General features: G+C 39.8%; 2 protein-coding genes, 1 long non-coding RNA gene and 1 other non-coding gene across 5 annotated transcripts; 1 reads left to right on the top strand and 3 right to left on the bottom strand.

Moving 5' to 3' along the window:
• Positions 1–698: 698 nt before the first annotated feature.
• Positions 699–5,629, bottom strand: wdr12 (WD repeat domain 12). Its single transcript, XM_085448995.1, has 13 exons — positions 5,411–5,629; positions 5,056–5,150; positions 3,975–4,069; positions 3,750–3,856; positions 3,197–3,312; positions 2,953–3,107; positions 2,817–2,862; positions 2,642–2,727; positions 2,418–2,558; positions 1,570–1,675; positions 1,349–1,481; positions 1,037–1,109; positions 699–947 (listed from the first exon to the last, which is right to left on the bottom strand). Exons 1-13 carry the CDS (start codon positions 5,449–5,451, stop codon positions 876–878), a joined length of 1,266 nt encoding a protein of 421 aa, XP_085305121.1. The 5' UTR covers positions 5,452–5,629; the 3' UTR covers positions 699–875.
• Positions 5,630–5,641: 12 nt separating this feature from the next.
• Positions 5,642–10,436, top strand: LOC146681487 (uncharacterized). The gene is made up of 2 exons (XR_014918111.1): positions 5,642–5,697; positions 8,967–10,436. It is a non-coding gene; the product is annotated as an uncharacterized LOC146681487 (long non-coding RNA).
• nop58 (NOP58 ribonucleoprotein homolog (yeast)) lies at positions 8,309–14,710 on the bottom strand. Of its 2 annotated transcripts, none has more exons than XM_085448994.1 (15): positions 14,535–14,710; positions 14,029–14,105; positions 13,852–13,904; positions 13,523–13,647; positions 13,306–13,442; positions 13,053–13,117; positions 12,662–12,796; positions 12,208–12,353; positions 11,923–12,049; positions 11,564–11,727; positions 11,332–11,466; positions 9,276–9,337; positions 9,037–9,188; positions 8,829–8,953; positions 8,309–8,720 (listed from the first exon to the last, which is right to left on the bottom strand). In XM_085448994.1, the coding sequence occupies exons 1-15, from the start codon at positions 14,577–14,579 to the stop codon at positions 8,661–8,663; spliced, it is 1,608 nt and encodes a 535-aa protein (XP_085305120.1). In that variant the 5' UTR covers positions 14,580–14,710; the 3' UTR covers positions 8,309–8,660. The 2 variants fall into 2 exon arrangements, with proteins under 2 accessions (XP_085305120.1, XP_085305118.1); XM_085448992.1 differs by having other exon boundaries at positions 8,829–8,956; positions 14,535–14,707.
• LOC146681486 (small nucleolar RNA SNORD11B) lies at positions 11,803–11,886 on the bottom strand. Its single transcript, XR_014918446.1, has one exon. It is a non-coding gene; the product is annotated as a small nucleolar RNA SNORD11B (small nucleolar RNA).
• Positions 14,711–14,952: the final 242 nt, after the last annotated feature.

The raw sequence follows: 14,952 nt of genomic DNA, 5'->3' as shown, positions 1-14,952 counted from the left end.
GAGTCAGTCTATAAATAGTGAATGTAACTAAAATTCAAAATGAATGTAGATATAATTATTTATTATAAATGAATGAGTCCCTTAGGAACTTCAGCACCAATATGTTGGAAAGCTTATCTGGTCATATCAGTTGGTTTCAGTCGTCAAGTTGTTAAGAAAGTTATGTTAGGCATATTAATCAAGGAGGAGTTGGAGCTCCTTTTTTCATCACACCTCCACTGACAAACCAGTTGGAGGAAATAGTCAACAGGTTGACTTTGGCTCTTGAGAAATATGAGGAAGTTTATAATGTGTTAAACATTTTTAAAAGGTAGTTTATTAATATAAACCTTGAGGTTGTCCAACTGATGTTGTGTAGGCATTTTGCTAATTGAAATGAACTGAACGATCCTCTCTGCAGACCTGATTGCCCATTGTCCTTCTTCGCGGCTGAGCAAAACCAAACAGTGACTGGTGTGCAGGACAGACTGGATGATGGTGGTGTAGAAGATGACCAGCAGCTGCTTCCACTGACAGTTCTGATCTGTCAAATGTTTCTTTAACTTGAGTAACTGGAAGACTAGTCAGGGTTGAGGGGAAGATGAATCAGTACAGTGACATCCTTGATATCCTGCTCCAGAGCACACACACACTTTATAAACTGTTATATATAAATACTGTATAGTTAAATGAAGGTGAGGAGACAACATTTTAGGAGAAAGATTTAATTTATAATCTGTTTGGAACTGAAACGAGGACGAGCTGTAAGAACATTTGTGTAAAACGAATCAGGAAAGCAAAGAACAAAGCCAAGATATTTGTCCAACACTTTGAAGTCCTTGATTTAAGTCCTGAATATTGTCTTTGTGTCTGTCTGTCCAATGTGTGCTGAATCTTTATGCCTCTGCCTGTTGGGCTGAGTATCTGTAGGTGTACAACTTGTTATCTGCGCCTCCACTCAGCATCAGCTGCAAACAGAAACAGAGAGAGGACACTGTGAGAACATCACTGTTTCCATCTATCAACTGTTGGTGTGCAAATATCGTACACATCGTACCCCGCTTTCTGTCCAGTCCACACAAAATACTTTGTCTTCATGGGCCGCCAGGTCATACAGAGGAGCCTTACAGCTGGGAGACAACAGAGAAATTTTTTAAATATGTAAAGAGTAGAAAATATTTCTGTTAAAGAAGTAATCAGAACAATAAATACTTGGGTCAAGTACAGATGCCTGAAAATTCTACTTAAGTACAGTAACTAAGTATTTGTACTTCAATACTTCCACCTCTGGTCATGTCCCATTAGAAATATGTTCCTTGTGACTAGAGCGGAGCCCTTAACAGTAGTACCAATTATGAGCTTCACTTACCTTCTGGTATCCCAAAGTTTGACTAGGTTGTCAAGGGAACCCGAGACCAACTGGTGCGCATGTGATGGTGCCCACTTGACAGCGGTAACCCAGCCAGTGTGAGAGGTCAGCGACAGCAGAACAAGAGACCCATCTGAAAGAAGAGTTGTAAAGATGACAAGAGTGACAAACAACAATACAAGTCGAAACATAGATGTCTGTGACATTTAGAACAGTCGTACCTTTGGTGCGAGGGTCCCACAGTCGGATGTGTCTATCGGTGCTACCTGAGGCCAGCCGTCGACACAAAGGTGAGTAGGAAATACAGTTAAACACTTTGCTGCCCGTCTGTGAAAAGAAAAACAGTGAAACTGGTAAATACTGGAAAACTGAGAATATGATAACAAAAGGTAAACTTGGTGGTTGATAAATATGCTATTTCAAACTATTTGAGATGTTAACCGAGTTTTGAATTAGTCTGCAACCCTAATTTTTCTTAGGATTGGGACATGCATTGCATACATCCACTACACACAGGCATATAGCAGTAATACGTAGTGTATGTCACTGGTTTGATTTCCTCTATTATAGGCATTTTAAATCACTCATACACTGAAGAAACAAGTCAAATTGTGGCTCTGAGTCTTTTTTATCATTTATACCTGTGTTTCACCCTCTGTGACATAGCTAATAGAATAAAAGCCTGTAAATGGTAAATGGCCTGTATTTGTATAGCACTTTACTTAGTCCCTATAGACCCCAAAGCACTTCATACTACATTCAGTCATCCACGCATTCACACACATGTGATGGCAAGCTACATTGTAGCCACAGCTGCCCTGGCGCACTGACAGAGGCGAGGCTGTCGGAGACTGGCGCCACCTGACCCTTTGACCACCATCAGTAGGCAACGGGTGAAGTATCTTGCCCAAGGACACAACGACCGAGACTGTCGGAGCCGGTGCTCAAACCGGCAACCTTCCGATTACAAGACGAACTGCCAACTGTAGGATGATGCTCATTAATCTGTCACATGAAACAACCAAAAGTGTTTATTATCGCTAATTCAGTCACTTTCTATTTTTCTCACCAACGTAGTTTTCATCCCTCCAGTATCGACGTCCCATATGCGGATGGTGTGGTCCCAAGACGCACTACAAACCTCCTCACTGTCACACCACAGGACAGATGACACTGCCTCGCTGTGTCCCGATAATGTCATCAAGGGAGTCTGTGCCCAAGAAAACAAAAACTCATTTTGCAATGACTTAGTGGGCTTATCTCCAGTCAATCATACTCTGGTTGTGCACTCACCCTGGTAAGGCCAAGCTGCTGAGTCTTCTGTTTTTTCCTTGGTCTGTCAGCCGGCTCCTCGATCTCATCCTGCTCATCTGTAGGCACTGACAGCACAGGAAATATAGTTTATAGCAGCATCACAACAATACCTTTTTTAACAATAAAGAGGCCTTGAATCATTCTGGGATCATACCTGCTGACCAGATCTTCAACATTTTGTCCCAGGAGCCACTGCAGAACTGAAAGTGTTTACCACAAACATCCAAAGTCATTAATCGCAGCACTCTTTGTTGTCTTTTAAGTTTTTGTCTTGCCCTCTCCAACCTTACCTTCGTTCCTGTGGGGTCTACAGAAATGGTGTCAACACTCCCCGCGTGTCCACGACAGCAATGTCTGGCTTTCACCTTGTTTCTCTCCGAGTTCCACTCCCACAGTAACACAGTTTGGTCCAGAGAGGCCGTCAGAAGCAGAGAGGTCAGACCCTCTACACAGAAAACATCCACAAAGAGGACTTAATAAAGCCTTTGACTATTAACATAGCAGTACATGTCTGTTTCATTTTGTCCCACTTACCTCTTTTGACCCAGGCTACGTCTTTGACCACATCTGTATGTCCAGCCACAGTCATCGCAGGCTTGCCCTCAGTAGACCAAATTCTGGCAGTCTTGTCGTATGACCCTGTTAGGATCCTGCAGGGGAAAAAATAAGGGTCATTCCATTTCAAATCATTATGAGCCTTCTGCTCAAACATCTTCAGTTTCACTAAAGATTTTATGGATATTATATATAAAAAAAATGTTGCTGTGAAATTTTATGTTCATATAGAAGCTTCGAGCTTCTGGTTCTTTGCCATGTACAAGAACTGAACTGAAAAAGAAGCCAATGTCTAAAGACAAATTAGACAAGACTTTCAGAAAGCCTGCAGCACTATTTTAAAAGGAATAGAAAGTCTGGCTCCTTGAAAGTAAAAGATAAAGAATAAGGGGTGGTTTAAGACTTTTGTTTAGCTAATGAACAACCAAGAAGACAAAAAAAGAAAATATGAACACATCACAACAAACTTTTTGCTGATCTAATTTCCCAATTAATAAAAAGCACACTGATGGTCTGCTCTTAACCATCTTACCATTCAGCATCAGCATCTACAGAGCTAATCCAGTCATCATGCATCATACACTCCTCGGGTTCTGGGGCCGTGATCCGCTCCACGTATTCTATCTCCACAACTTCTTCCTGGAACATGGGCAAACAGAGTAAAACATCTGGTTAATGTTGTTTTACTCATGTGGATGCTTGTGACTCGCTTTATACAATATATCCATACGAGTTTAAGCACTATAGCAGGCCATACCGTCGATATACCCTCTGTCGCCATGTGAGTTGACAGTGAGGTTCGCAGGAACTGACCCCTGACCAGGAAGTCAAAGTCCACTTTACTGTGAGAAGCTGTTAAGAGAACCAAATAAATTATCTGAGATTTTTAGAAGTACAGTCTGTGATAAGGACTACATTTGACATACACATATAGCACAACCATTTAAAAATACTACTAAAACTAAATCTACAGAACAATCAGGTGCCACAATAAGATGCCACACACAGTATTTGTGCCAGTGCAAAAAATAGTTTGTCTGCTACAAGAAAGTGGAGAACACCACAGGCCTAAACCCTGCAGGCCTAACAGCAGGAGGTGCATCACTCAGTCTGTTCTTCATCTGGAGACACTCGTTCTCTCTTTCTCTCTCCCGCAGCCGTCATTCCGAAAATGTTCACCTCTTCCTAAATAACCAAATCCCATGTGTTGCCAAATAATTTTTTATTGGTCAATATGGTACACTTTTACACTAATACAAAAGGGGTGGCATTTTTTCCTGATCTTTTTTTGTGCTGTCCTTAGAAAACAAACTTTTTACCATTTCATCCCACATTAAATGTGACAATAGTAGAAAAAAGCATCACATGTATTTTTATGATTGTAGCTCCGGATTTAGTGGCCTATCAATAAAATTTAAAAACTGGTGTATAGTTTGAAGCCTGAACTTTCAACACAAGTTGAATGGAGATTAAACGTGGCTGCAGCTTGTTGCTATGGCATCTTAAATCGGTCAGGTGATTTGGAGATGAGGCGTGTCCATAGACCCCAGAGTGTAACAATCAATGCATGTGTGAAATCTAAAAATGCCCATGGCATTGATTCAAAATGTACTCTGGCACAATCGTAAGCATCAGTTGCTTACAAGAATATTTTAGGGCATGCCAGCCCATCGATCTGCCATGCGGTGCCACCACGTGCCACTCCATGTAGATCCGCCCCTGTGATTGAGGATTAGGATTATAATGCTATTTATTCTGTGTTTACAGCTCTGCAGCTGGAGGCTGAATTGTAAAGAAGGTGGGGAATAGTTTGTGTGCCTATGATAAAGTGAGCTTACCATTTTTAGCTTCCAGCAGCTTGTTGATTACATTGCTGAGATCCTGCACTTCGGATGCAGCTGGGATGGAGAACGGGACATCATCTACAACGTACCTACAGAGATAGACATATTTTAGCTGCTGCCGGAGTCTACATAACTTCACATTGTTAGCATTAGCATTAAAAAAAAACATCGCTACGAACTAGCCACGATCAGAACTACAGATAAAAAAAAAATTTGCTAGAGGAAAAGACAGAACATCCCACAATGAGATGATACTGTTTACTCTAAATTACAGCTAGCAAGTTAGCTAGCTCGCTTGCTTGTTTGTCATTTTCTGTTGAGTTTTTTCTTTCTTTCTTTTAAACCTCACCTTTTGTCTTCTGTGAAGAATCTTGCCTGTATCTGAGACATTTTTAGCTAAGTGTTTATTTTGCCAACCACGAGCTCTAGAATATTAAAATACAAGGAATCCTCATAACACGCTTCTCGTGCAGTTTTGCCATGTGGTACGAAACAAACCACTGCAAAACGAAAAGCAGAAGCTCTGCGATCGTCTAGTGACGCCTGGCCAGTATGCGAACTTCCGCTTCTCCCAAGCACCCAAGTTTGGTCACTCGGGAGTCCGGACTGACTTCCTTAGGATGGCAGAACTCAACGGTAATGTATTTAATGATAAATCCTCTACGAACCAGTTATTACGATGATTAGATGAACATCAATGTAAAATGTTTGTATTAATGACCTAAAAGATCTAGAGACTGCTTTTTACATTCATCGATGTGAGATAGCATTTGTCAGTATACACGGTGGAATTTAATAGAAATAATATTTTTATTTACATTGGGTGAACAAAATAACCAATACCAAAGTTTCCTCATAACTTCTGATAGCTTATCAGCACTTTTAATCATTAAAAACGAAGGTTAGCTTCACCTGACAATACAATGTATTAGCATATGAGTATAAACACGAGTCCAAAGCATCAGGTCTGAGTATATCGCCTTTATATGTAATGAGAGCTTCAAAGGGTTTAAATGTTTTTGCCTAATTAAAAATGTAAATTCTTTACTAAAGCAAAAGTACAAACTCCGAAATGTACTCAAAGAAAGAAAGTAAAAATGAGCTCCAAGGAGGAAATTTTTTATAACCATTTTTGTACAAAGGTAACCTTATACTATATAAATGTAATAATAAAAATAATATTAGAACATGAAAATATAAATATTATTGTTATTTAAATTTTGATTCAAATTAATGTATTCAGTTTGAGAACATTTTATACCTATTTTCTATTGCCTACTTATGGGGTGACTTTGCCTCCACACCAACAGTAAAATAAGAAAAGTCAGGGGTTACGGTGGGATTCAACAGGTGGGGGGAGTATTGGGGCCACATTAAGAAAAGAATATATTGTTCATCATTTTGAGAGTACAGTAAAAATTTCGAGATTAAGTCGAACATCTATTTTGAGAAAAAAAAGTTGACATGTGATTACAATTACAATTCATTGTTTAGATAGCTTAGTGAAACAAATTGATCAGCTGTCTTTTGATACATCATCTTCATTGCATGAGGGTGTAATCATCAATAACCTTGCATTAAGAGCCATTGGTTGTTTTCCACCTAACCAGATCCAGCTTTCTACACCATCTTCTTAATGTCTTTATACTGATCACCACACTGTGTCTATGAGCTAAAAGAGAAATCATTTACTTTCTTGTTACTTAAACTGATTCTGAAGTATGGTTTGTCTTGAAACAACTGTAATCTCCACATTTTGATATTTCCTCAAAATACACTTTCAACTTTAATCTCAATATTTGGACTTTATTCTCAGAATGAACAACAATATTATTTTTCTTAATGTGGCCTTAACCCTCTACTGCACACATTTTGATGGTACATGCTGAAAATGATCCAAGTCATTTTGGACCGTTTTAGTGCCAAAATAAATAATTTGAAATTTCAGACAACCCCTCTCCAATAGTGCCAGACATCAACAGAGAAAATTATTAACTCATAAATAATTACACAACTGTTAAAAAAAATAATTTTGCTTTCTAAGTATTCAAAAAATGTCAACCAATTTTTAAACAAATAACTAAGTATGGCTTGATACAGCCTTAGGTTCGAATATTAATTCTCACGTTGTGAGATTTTGCTGTCATTCCGTGACAGTGTGTGAAACTTTTCTTAACAGTTCTTCTGTGCTGTAAAACAAAGGTGCACATTACACTTTATACACATGCATCTTGCCTTATTTGAGTCAATACAGTTTTACTTGTATTCTGCCAAATCACAACAGAAATTGCCTGAAGGTGGTTTATATTCTAATGTATGAACCTACAACAATACAGAGAAAACTCTGACAATTAAATGGCCCCCTAAAATCAAGCACTTGGCTACAGTAGGAATGAAAAACTCCCTTGTAACAGGATGAAACCTCCGGGAGATCCAGACTCAGGGAAGGGCGACCATCTGCAGCGACCGGTTGGCTTGCCCTCTCTTATTGCTTCATTTTTTGAATTCATAAAGCAAGGACTAATATTTTCAAATTCTGTTTTCTTAATTTACTGATTAGGTACTGCTTGAATTTGCTTGTCCTTAAATGGCACCATTTGGTCATCCACACAATCTTGTATCTTTGCACTCATGTTATTTTCTTAGAGTGCAAGTCATTTTAAATATAATCACTAGAGCAAACTCCTCACATCATGCAGTCCTATGACTATGTCAGAATGAGGTGGGGCATCCTACCCTCACATGTTATAGGACCAAAATTTGACACTTTTCCAAACACTTTGATTCAAGTTCAAATGTACTGGGCATGAGGCTTAAAAAAAAACAACCCAAAACATATACTATATCTTTTTCCATCTTTGAGTGAAGTTACTCTTTTCTCTCCCAGGGAAACCCAGCAGCTGTACCTTTAGCTAGCAGACACACTGTGTTCACACAGTTTGCTGACATTTGTTTAGCTGATAAAAATGTTGAATTTGAAATTACATGCTACTTAGAAAAACCTCACTTATAACACTACAGATAATACCACTGAACCTAAAGTAACAAATCTGTTTTGAAAATATAAGTAGAAAGTGTTGTGGAAAAATATAGGGATTGAAAGTAGTCAGAAAAATAAATACTCATACTATTGCAGACAGCTAAATCTAGCTAGTATAATAAGTGAAGTGTTTGTACTTAATTACTTCCCACCCCTGCTGGATGCATTTATTTGTACATTAAAAAAAACAAACACACACACACAGCATTTGAGCAAAAGGTTTTATTTCACCAGGCTTTGTTTATCACAAGAGAACTGGGAAATCTGTACTGAACTCATGACAAAACTAGATCTCTTCATGAATAAAACAAATGCTTGTCTACAGAGGCTTCTGGTAGATTAAGCTTAAACATCTTTGAAAAAAAAAAAAAAACCAAAAAACTTTTATTGTACAGTCTCTTTATGACCAGAGAAAAGAATGAGATCTAATGATTACTCTGATGTTTACTTCGAACTTCTTTTCAGATGTCCACAGACAGGCACTCAATACTGTAGTCCTCAGAAAATATAATTGAATAATAAAAATAAAAGACAAAAATCTATTTACACTCTCCTCTTTTCAATCTTCTTCCTGCTCCTCCTTTACCTTCTTTTTCTTTTTTTTCTTCTTCTCTGTTGTCTAGAGAGAGAGACAGAGAGAGAGAGAGAGAGAGAGAGAGAGAGTTCGATCATTAAAGGGGAGGAAGAAAAAAAAGGGATAATTTTAAAACTTTAGCTTCCATCTTACCTCAGTAACTGCTACCACCTCTTCTTCCTTTGGTTCTTCCATTTCCTCCTCTGCTTTCTTATCCTTCTTTTTCTTCTTTTTCTTCGGGGTCTCCTCTGCTGCCGCTGATGTTTCTGCTTGTTCTTCTTCTAAACACAGAGCCAGAACACTATCAGCATCACAGATCCAAATGCACAGGAGGCAGAGGATTGATTCCAAACTCACTCACCTTCTATTACCAACTCCCGTTTTGCCTTTTTGGGTTTGACTGCTGATGTCGTGGGCTCTGTGGCATCCTCTTCTTCTACCTCTTCAAACTTCCTCTTCTTCGATGTGGACGGAATCGTAGAATCACCTGACGGATCATAAATTCTCACTTCACTGTGAAGGAAAAGTAGTAGCAGGCATTAACCACCATACATGTGTAGATGTGGAAATATGCAAAATATGCTGCAAGTGACAACTAACCTCTTGTGCTGGTATTTCTCTACCTTTGCCATTGCTTTGCCTGTTCCACTGATTCTTCGGATCTGAAAAGAAAATGTGGATTCAATGACTAAAGGAGGGGGAAAAAATAACAAAAACAGGGATTTTACCAGGATAACAGATTCAGAAGAAATACAAAAATCCATTACATATAGTACTTTTCTACCTGGACACTCAAAAGTGCTATATTGGAGCAAGATACTACTTGCATTTAGCATCTTGCTCAAGGACTGGGGATACTGGAGTAGCCAGACATGGAATGGCGAACTGTCTGATTAGTAGATGACCTGCTCCACCTCCTGAGGTACAGCCACATTTGTGAACATGAGCCAGAACTGCTGTTGTGTTCTTAGGGCTAATGTTCAGACTAAAGCAAAACGAGAAACTCTCCAGTGATCAGACAAATCAAATTTGCAATTCTTTCTAGAAAATAGGGATATCCAGTCCTGTGAACTATAGGGGCGAGAGGCCATGTGGCTTCTTATCAGCAGTCAGTTCAAAAGCCTCTGATAGTACAGGGATGCATTGATGGTTATGCAACTGTCACATCTGGAGAGGCACCATCAATACTGAAAGGTATACACTGGATTTAGAGCAACCCAGACCTTTGACCACTGGAATCCATTGACACATTACAACGAAGACAAGAAAAGGATGACATTCATCTTCCCAGTTCCCAGACATTTAAGGACTGCTATAACAAAATGGGGTGCTATGCTGTGTTAATTATTAAACAGCTTTGTCCCATCATTCAACACTACCTTTTTTGCTGCTTAAAAATGGTAAGTTTTGGATTTTAAAAACTGCTAAGACCCAAACTCTTCCATGACATGCATTTTTAATTTCTCTTTGATATTTGGACATATTGGGACCTAATGAATGTAAAAACAAAGAATTACCAGATTTTTATTTTTGCCCATTTTTTGTTCCACATATGAGGACATAGCTGTGGGCGGTATAAACAGTATACAGTAGAAACAATATAAATTTGACCAACGGTAGACATTTTGACTATACCGCGATAGCGCATGGTGACGGTCTCATCAAGCGGTGCCTGTTTTGGTCGAAAACATTGCAGCGGCTGCGAACAATATCTGCAAATTATGCCGGGCGACAGTAACAGCAAAGAGACAAAGCACTTTTGGGATATGGGAAAAGCCAAAAACTGCACTTCCTCCACTTCCGTACCATTGATTCATTAATGCAGAATTTTCTCGCAGCTGCTCTATTCCCATGTTGTTGCAATATATTAATGATTAATCTCTCAGTCAGAACATGGCATATCATGTTTAGGTGGAAACTAGTGAGCAAACTTCCTGCTAACTTCTAACGCCGTTGAATTTAATAAATTCTGTTTTCATGGATGCCTGGATGTTAAACTTAATTGTTAAACCTGGTAAAGCCGCAACGCTGATTATTTTATTAAAAATTAAAGAATTTAGACAGTTTTTAACTCTCAGTGATGCTGTAGTGTTTGACTGACTTTGGGACCTGAAGGAGGAGTTTTGGACCCAGATTACTCCACGAGGCTCCTGACTACGGCAGCCGTAAGGCTCCGGTAATCCATCAAGCTGTACGCCTTCATAGCTTACCAAAGTCGTATTAAATTTTTTTTTTTTGACAGATTTCTGCGCAGCGTTTACCACATAAAATCAGTTAGAGGTCAGTAAGCACAACCAGAATTCATACATAAGGCACACTGTCAATTTTTGAGAAAATTAAAGGATCCTAAGCGTGCCTTATAGTGTGTAAAATACGTTATACAGAATATTGCGATATACATGTCACATGCTTCAAATTATACCGTGATATTGATTTTAGGCCATATTGCCCAGCTCTATGAGGACATTTGTTTTAAATTTCGATACAACAGTGGCAGTATACTGTCCTTGTAAGTGGATATCAGGCCCTTGTAGAGCAAGATTTAGTATTTTGGTCAGACAACCCAAAATGTGATGTCCACATATGTGGACGTCAGGGCCAAGGATGTTAAATAGCATCCCAACTTTTCTGGAATAGGGGTTGTAGCTGTACTTACCCCCTTATCTTCCAACTGACGTAGTCTGGCCTCCAGCTTTGCACGGTTCTCTGCACCCATTTCTGCATTTGTGTCTTCTCCGAGAGCATCATAGCGAATAGCCAGGGCTGCTTTAGCTGCCAGCATCCTGGAAATCTGCATTGGCATTACAGAAAACCAAAGCCTGAGTTGACAGCTTCACATTGTGGCCACCAACCATTATTCAGTCACATATCACACTCTAAGAACATACCTTGCCCTTGTTCTTAGCAGTTGTCTGGCCCACTAGAGAAGCATGGTATATGAGACCATACTTGGGTGTGTCTTTGCGCGTCTTCAGGGCTCTAAAAAGAGCCTTCTCTGCTCCAAGGATCTGGACTGTGGAGGCTGGATGCTTTGCCAGATTCAGAAGGGAACCTGGATCGCACAATGAATGAAACAAAGAACTGTAGCTATGGCGCTCTTCAAAGACCTGACTACTAGTGCTTTCACTGCCAGCTCAGATGAGGTAGTGACTTAAAACCATCAGTCATGTTCAGGAAAGTGACTTAGTGTCATCATCATCACTGCTAGGCCAGTTTTCACAAATGACATTCCCCCCCCCCAATTCACCTGCATGTGAGATGAGACGGGCGCCAACCAGCTCCCCCACCATTACAGTGAGGTTGGGAGCGATTGCCATCATTCTGTTCTTCAGGTAGTCGTAGAGCTGAGCCCGGTATTCTGAAATCTCTACCACCTATGGGAGAAAAAAAAAAATAAAGAAAACATTCAAAAACAAATTCATGAATGCAGGGTACCAGTCACAAAAGGCAAAGACGCACAGAAAACCCTGTGTTTGCAACAGACAACAGTCATTGCCATCACAGTCACTGTAGCAAACAGTGAGCACACCACCTGATCACATAGGTGCCTGATGTTGCCAATGTCCTCCTCTGACACTTCTGTTCCCATGGAGATTTCAGCAGCCAGTTTAACCTCTGCCTCGATCTCCTCTGGGAGGATATCTGATAGATCAGAGCTGGCGACGTTTGTGCGATCACCTGCAGACACAAACATATGGCAGTTACTCAGGAATGTCACCACATGGAAGTTAAACCAATGCACGCAAGTCTTAGAGCAACAATACGCTGACTTTAAACAAGCTCAGAGCACTGTGGTTTACTCAGCCTGACAGGAAACCATAAAATTTTAAAGGATTGAAAGAGGCTCTGAATAAAATTAAAAGGTGCTAATGAATTTGAATGTGGAAATTGTAGGATGCTGTGTTTTTGCTGGCTTTACTCAAAATATTTAGGATATCTAAATATGCTTCTCTGACTGTGTTGTGCAAAAGCAGGATGGTCCTTACCTATCTTGCGGACACTCTTGCAGTAGGCTAAGTTGTCTGTGATCACTTTTCCCAGCTCAGGGAAATGCCAGCCATACCACTCTCTGCAACGCATTATGTAATTATTAAGTTCTTTGTCGAGGTCATCCAGAAGAGCTAGAAGCAAGGACGAAAACACAGTACAGCTGATGTTAACTGCTCAAATGATAATTTTTAGAGCAAAAATATCAATAATTGACATTTTTATTATCCCAAAAAGAAAAATCTAGATGTTTTCTTTGTTTGCAATGATAACAAACTGAAGGTTTTTGGACATTCTGAAAATAATTTAAACTGCTGATGGTTCTCTTGCACTACTGTCTGACATGTTGCAGGCACAACAACAGACATAACTGTGTAATACAACACTTACAAATAGCCTGCACAATCATTGTGTCCACCTTGTCAGGACTGAACTTCAGCTTGTAGCGGGATAAACTGCAACCAGATGAGAACACGAGTTAATTCAAATTTCTAGATTAATGAAGGGATTTTCAATAAGCTAGAGGATTGCTGCCTCAGTGGTAGTGACGAATGCTGAGAAAAATCTACACAAATATTTCAGACAGCAAATGTAATCATAGGCAGCAGTTGGATTCATATAACATAATATATGCACCACTAACCTGTGAGCCAACCCTAAAGACATAGCACTCATCTCCCTGGGAGGAAGTCCAGTGATGAGGCTCTCCATCTGACCCCTGATGCATCTCATCAGTTCAGCCACAGCAGGGCTGTGGACACAGCTCAGGTCCAGTTTTTCCTGAAGACCAGAAGTCATTAGAAACACAACGTTCGATAACAATGCTGTCTTTTAGGCTGACAGAAATATCAGTGACTTACTTTGATAACGCCACCGAGTTTTGCATCACTAATAGCCAGCTGCTCATGAGCTTCCTTGGCAACAACTTTCTTCAAGACCTTCTTCAGACTCTTGCCAAGTTTTCCCTCAACAAGGGCAGTTGCAGCTAAAAAGTGGAAATAGAGACTAAAATAAAGCTTAGCTGTGCTAAGCGCTTGCACAAAACACAAAAAGTGTCAACTCTCATATGTATGAGGAGGAATTGGTCTCAGCGGTAGTGACGACTGAGCAATACCTCATGTTTAATCAGACACAGCTTTGCATCACAGACTAATCTCAGGTGAACATTAGGGCTCAAATTTCTCATTACCTGCTAAAGCCTCTGTTGTGTCCTGGAACTTCTCAAAATGCTTCAGCTTAACGCTGGTAGGACAAAAGGAAATATATGGAAGTTACATTTCATCTACGATTTATAGTAATAAGTCCATTGTTATATTTCAGGTATAAAGAGTGCCGCCAGGTGGTAAAATGTAACATCAGCACTTACATTTTATTGGCTTTTTCGGGAGTTTCAAACTCCTTATACAGGCTGTCGACCTGCTGCAGTTTGGATTCATTGAGAACCTTAAAACACAATACACAGACATTAGTTAAAAGAAATATGTAAAGCAGTGAGATGGCTTACATCGTTAAGAATGTAACTTAAAGTAATGGCTGATGGACGCATTTGAACAACCTACAATTCTAAAATGCATGTGGAGTCAGCACCACCTCAGTGTGCACACGTGGTTGCAGGCCCTTCACAGTACAAGCTTGATGTTCACTTATGACTTAGCCAAGCTCGTGCGCAAACAAAACACCTTTAAATAAAAATGTAATCCATATCCACAAGTACAACGAAGAGATTGCTTTTTTCATACCGTAAATAACACGTTTATGACACCTACCGACTCTCAGTGAACTAGCTGGATGGCTAATCCGGGCTAACGCAAATTGCCCCTGTGCTAAAGTCGCCCATTTTAAAAAGATTGCAAACAATAGTCGAATACTTACTTTGAATATTGCATATCCAGCTGCGGTTTCAAACAACACGAGCATTTTGGCAACGCCTTAGTGCAGTTATTGCGCACACCTCTGGAGCCTTCACGTTTCCACCTCGATCACCACGCTGCTGCTCTCACTCTGAAACACACGCGGCGTGGACAGGGCACCAGGAAACTATTGGGTTGCCAGGTTCGTTCACATCGGTCGCTATCCCCCGAGCTTAACATTAAAAAGACAATTTAGGGTTTATTTATAGATAAGCGGAAGAAAATGTTTCTACGGATGGGTGTATCGCGGTGTATCTAATGCACCGTATTGTCAATACGTTTTCTTTACCTTAGAATATGTTTCTGCTTCTATTGTGGAAAAAATACACTTTGAAATACGTTTAATTACGCACACGGCATACAGGTTAATAAAATCGAGC

The sequence above is a fragment of the Copadichromis virginalis genome, linkage group LG23 (assembly GCF_057382275.1).
Source record: "Copadichromis virginalis isolate Kocher_CV1m ecotype Utaka linkage group LG23, C_Virginalis_male_GT1.1, whole genome shotgun sequence".
Classification (NCBI taxonomy): domain Eukaryota; kingdom Metazoa; phylum Chordata; class Actinopteri; order Cichliformes; family Cichlidae; genus Copadichromis; species Copadichromis virginalis.
Note: the sequence above shows the minus strand (reverse complement) of the source record. Positions and strands in the feature narration are given on the sequence as shown.

What these genes read in the sequence shown, in the direction of transcription:
- wdr12 (XM_085448995.1), bottom strand. Translation starts at nt 5,451, where the DNA reads ATGTCTCAGATACAGGCAAGATTCTTCACAGAAGACAAAAG. An exon ending in TTCTTCACAGAAGACAAAAG is followed by an intron (nt 5,151 to 5,410) that starts GTGAGGTTTAAA and finishes CTATCTCTGTAG; the next exon opens with GTACGTTGTAGATGATGTCC. An exon ending in GTTGAAGATCTGGTCAGCAG is followed by an intron (nt 2,728 to 2,816) that starts GTATGATCCCAG and finishes CTGTGCTGTCAG; the next exon opens with TGCCTACAGATGAGCAGGAT.
- nop58 (XM_085448992.1), bottom strand. Translation starts at nt 14,579, where the DNA reads ATGCTCGTGTTGTTTGAAACCGCAGCTGGATATGCAATATTCAAA. An exon ending in AACTCGGTGGCGTTATCAAA is followed by an intron (nt 13,443 to 13,522) that starts GTAAGTCACTGA and finishes TCTGGTCTTCAG; the next exon opens with GAAAAACTGGACCTGAGCTG. An exon ending in GAGAAATACCAGCACAAGAG is followed by an intron (nt 9,189 to 9,275) that starts GTTAGTTGTCAC and finishes TTTCCTTCACAG; the next exon opens with TGAAGTGAGAATTTATGATC.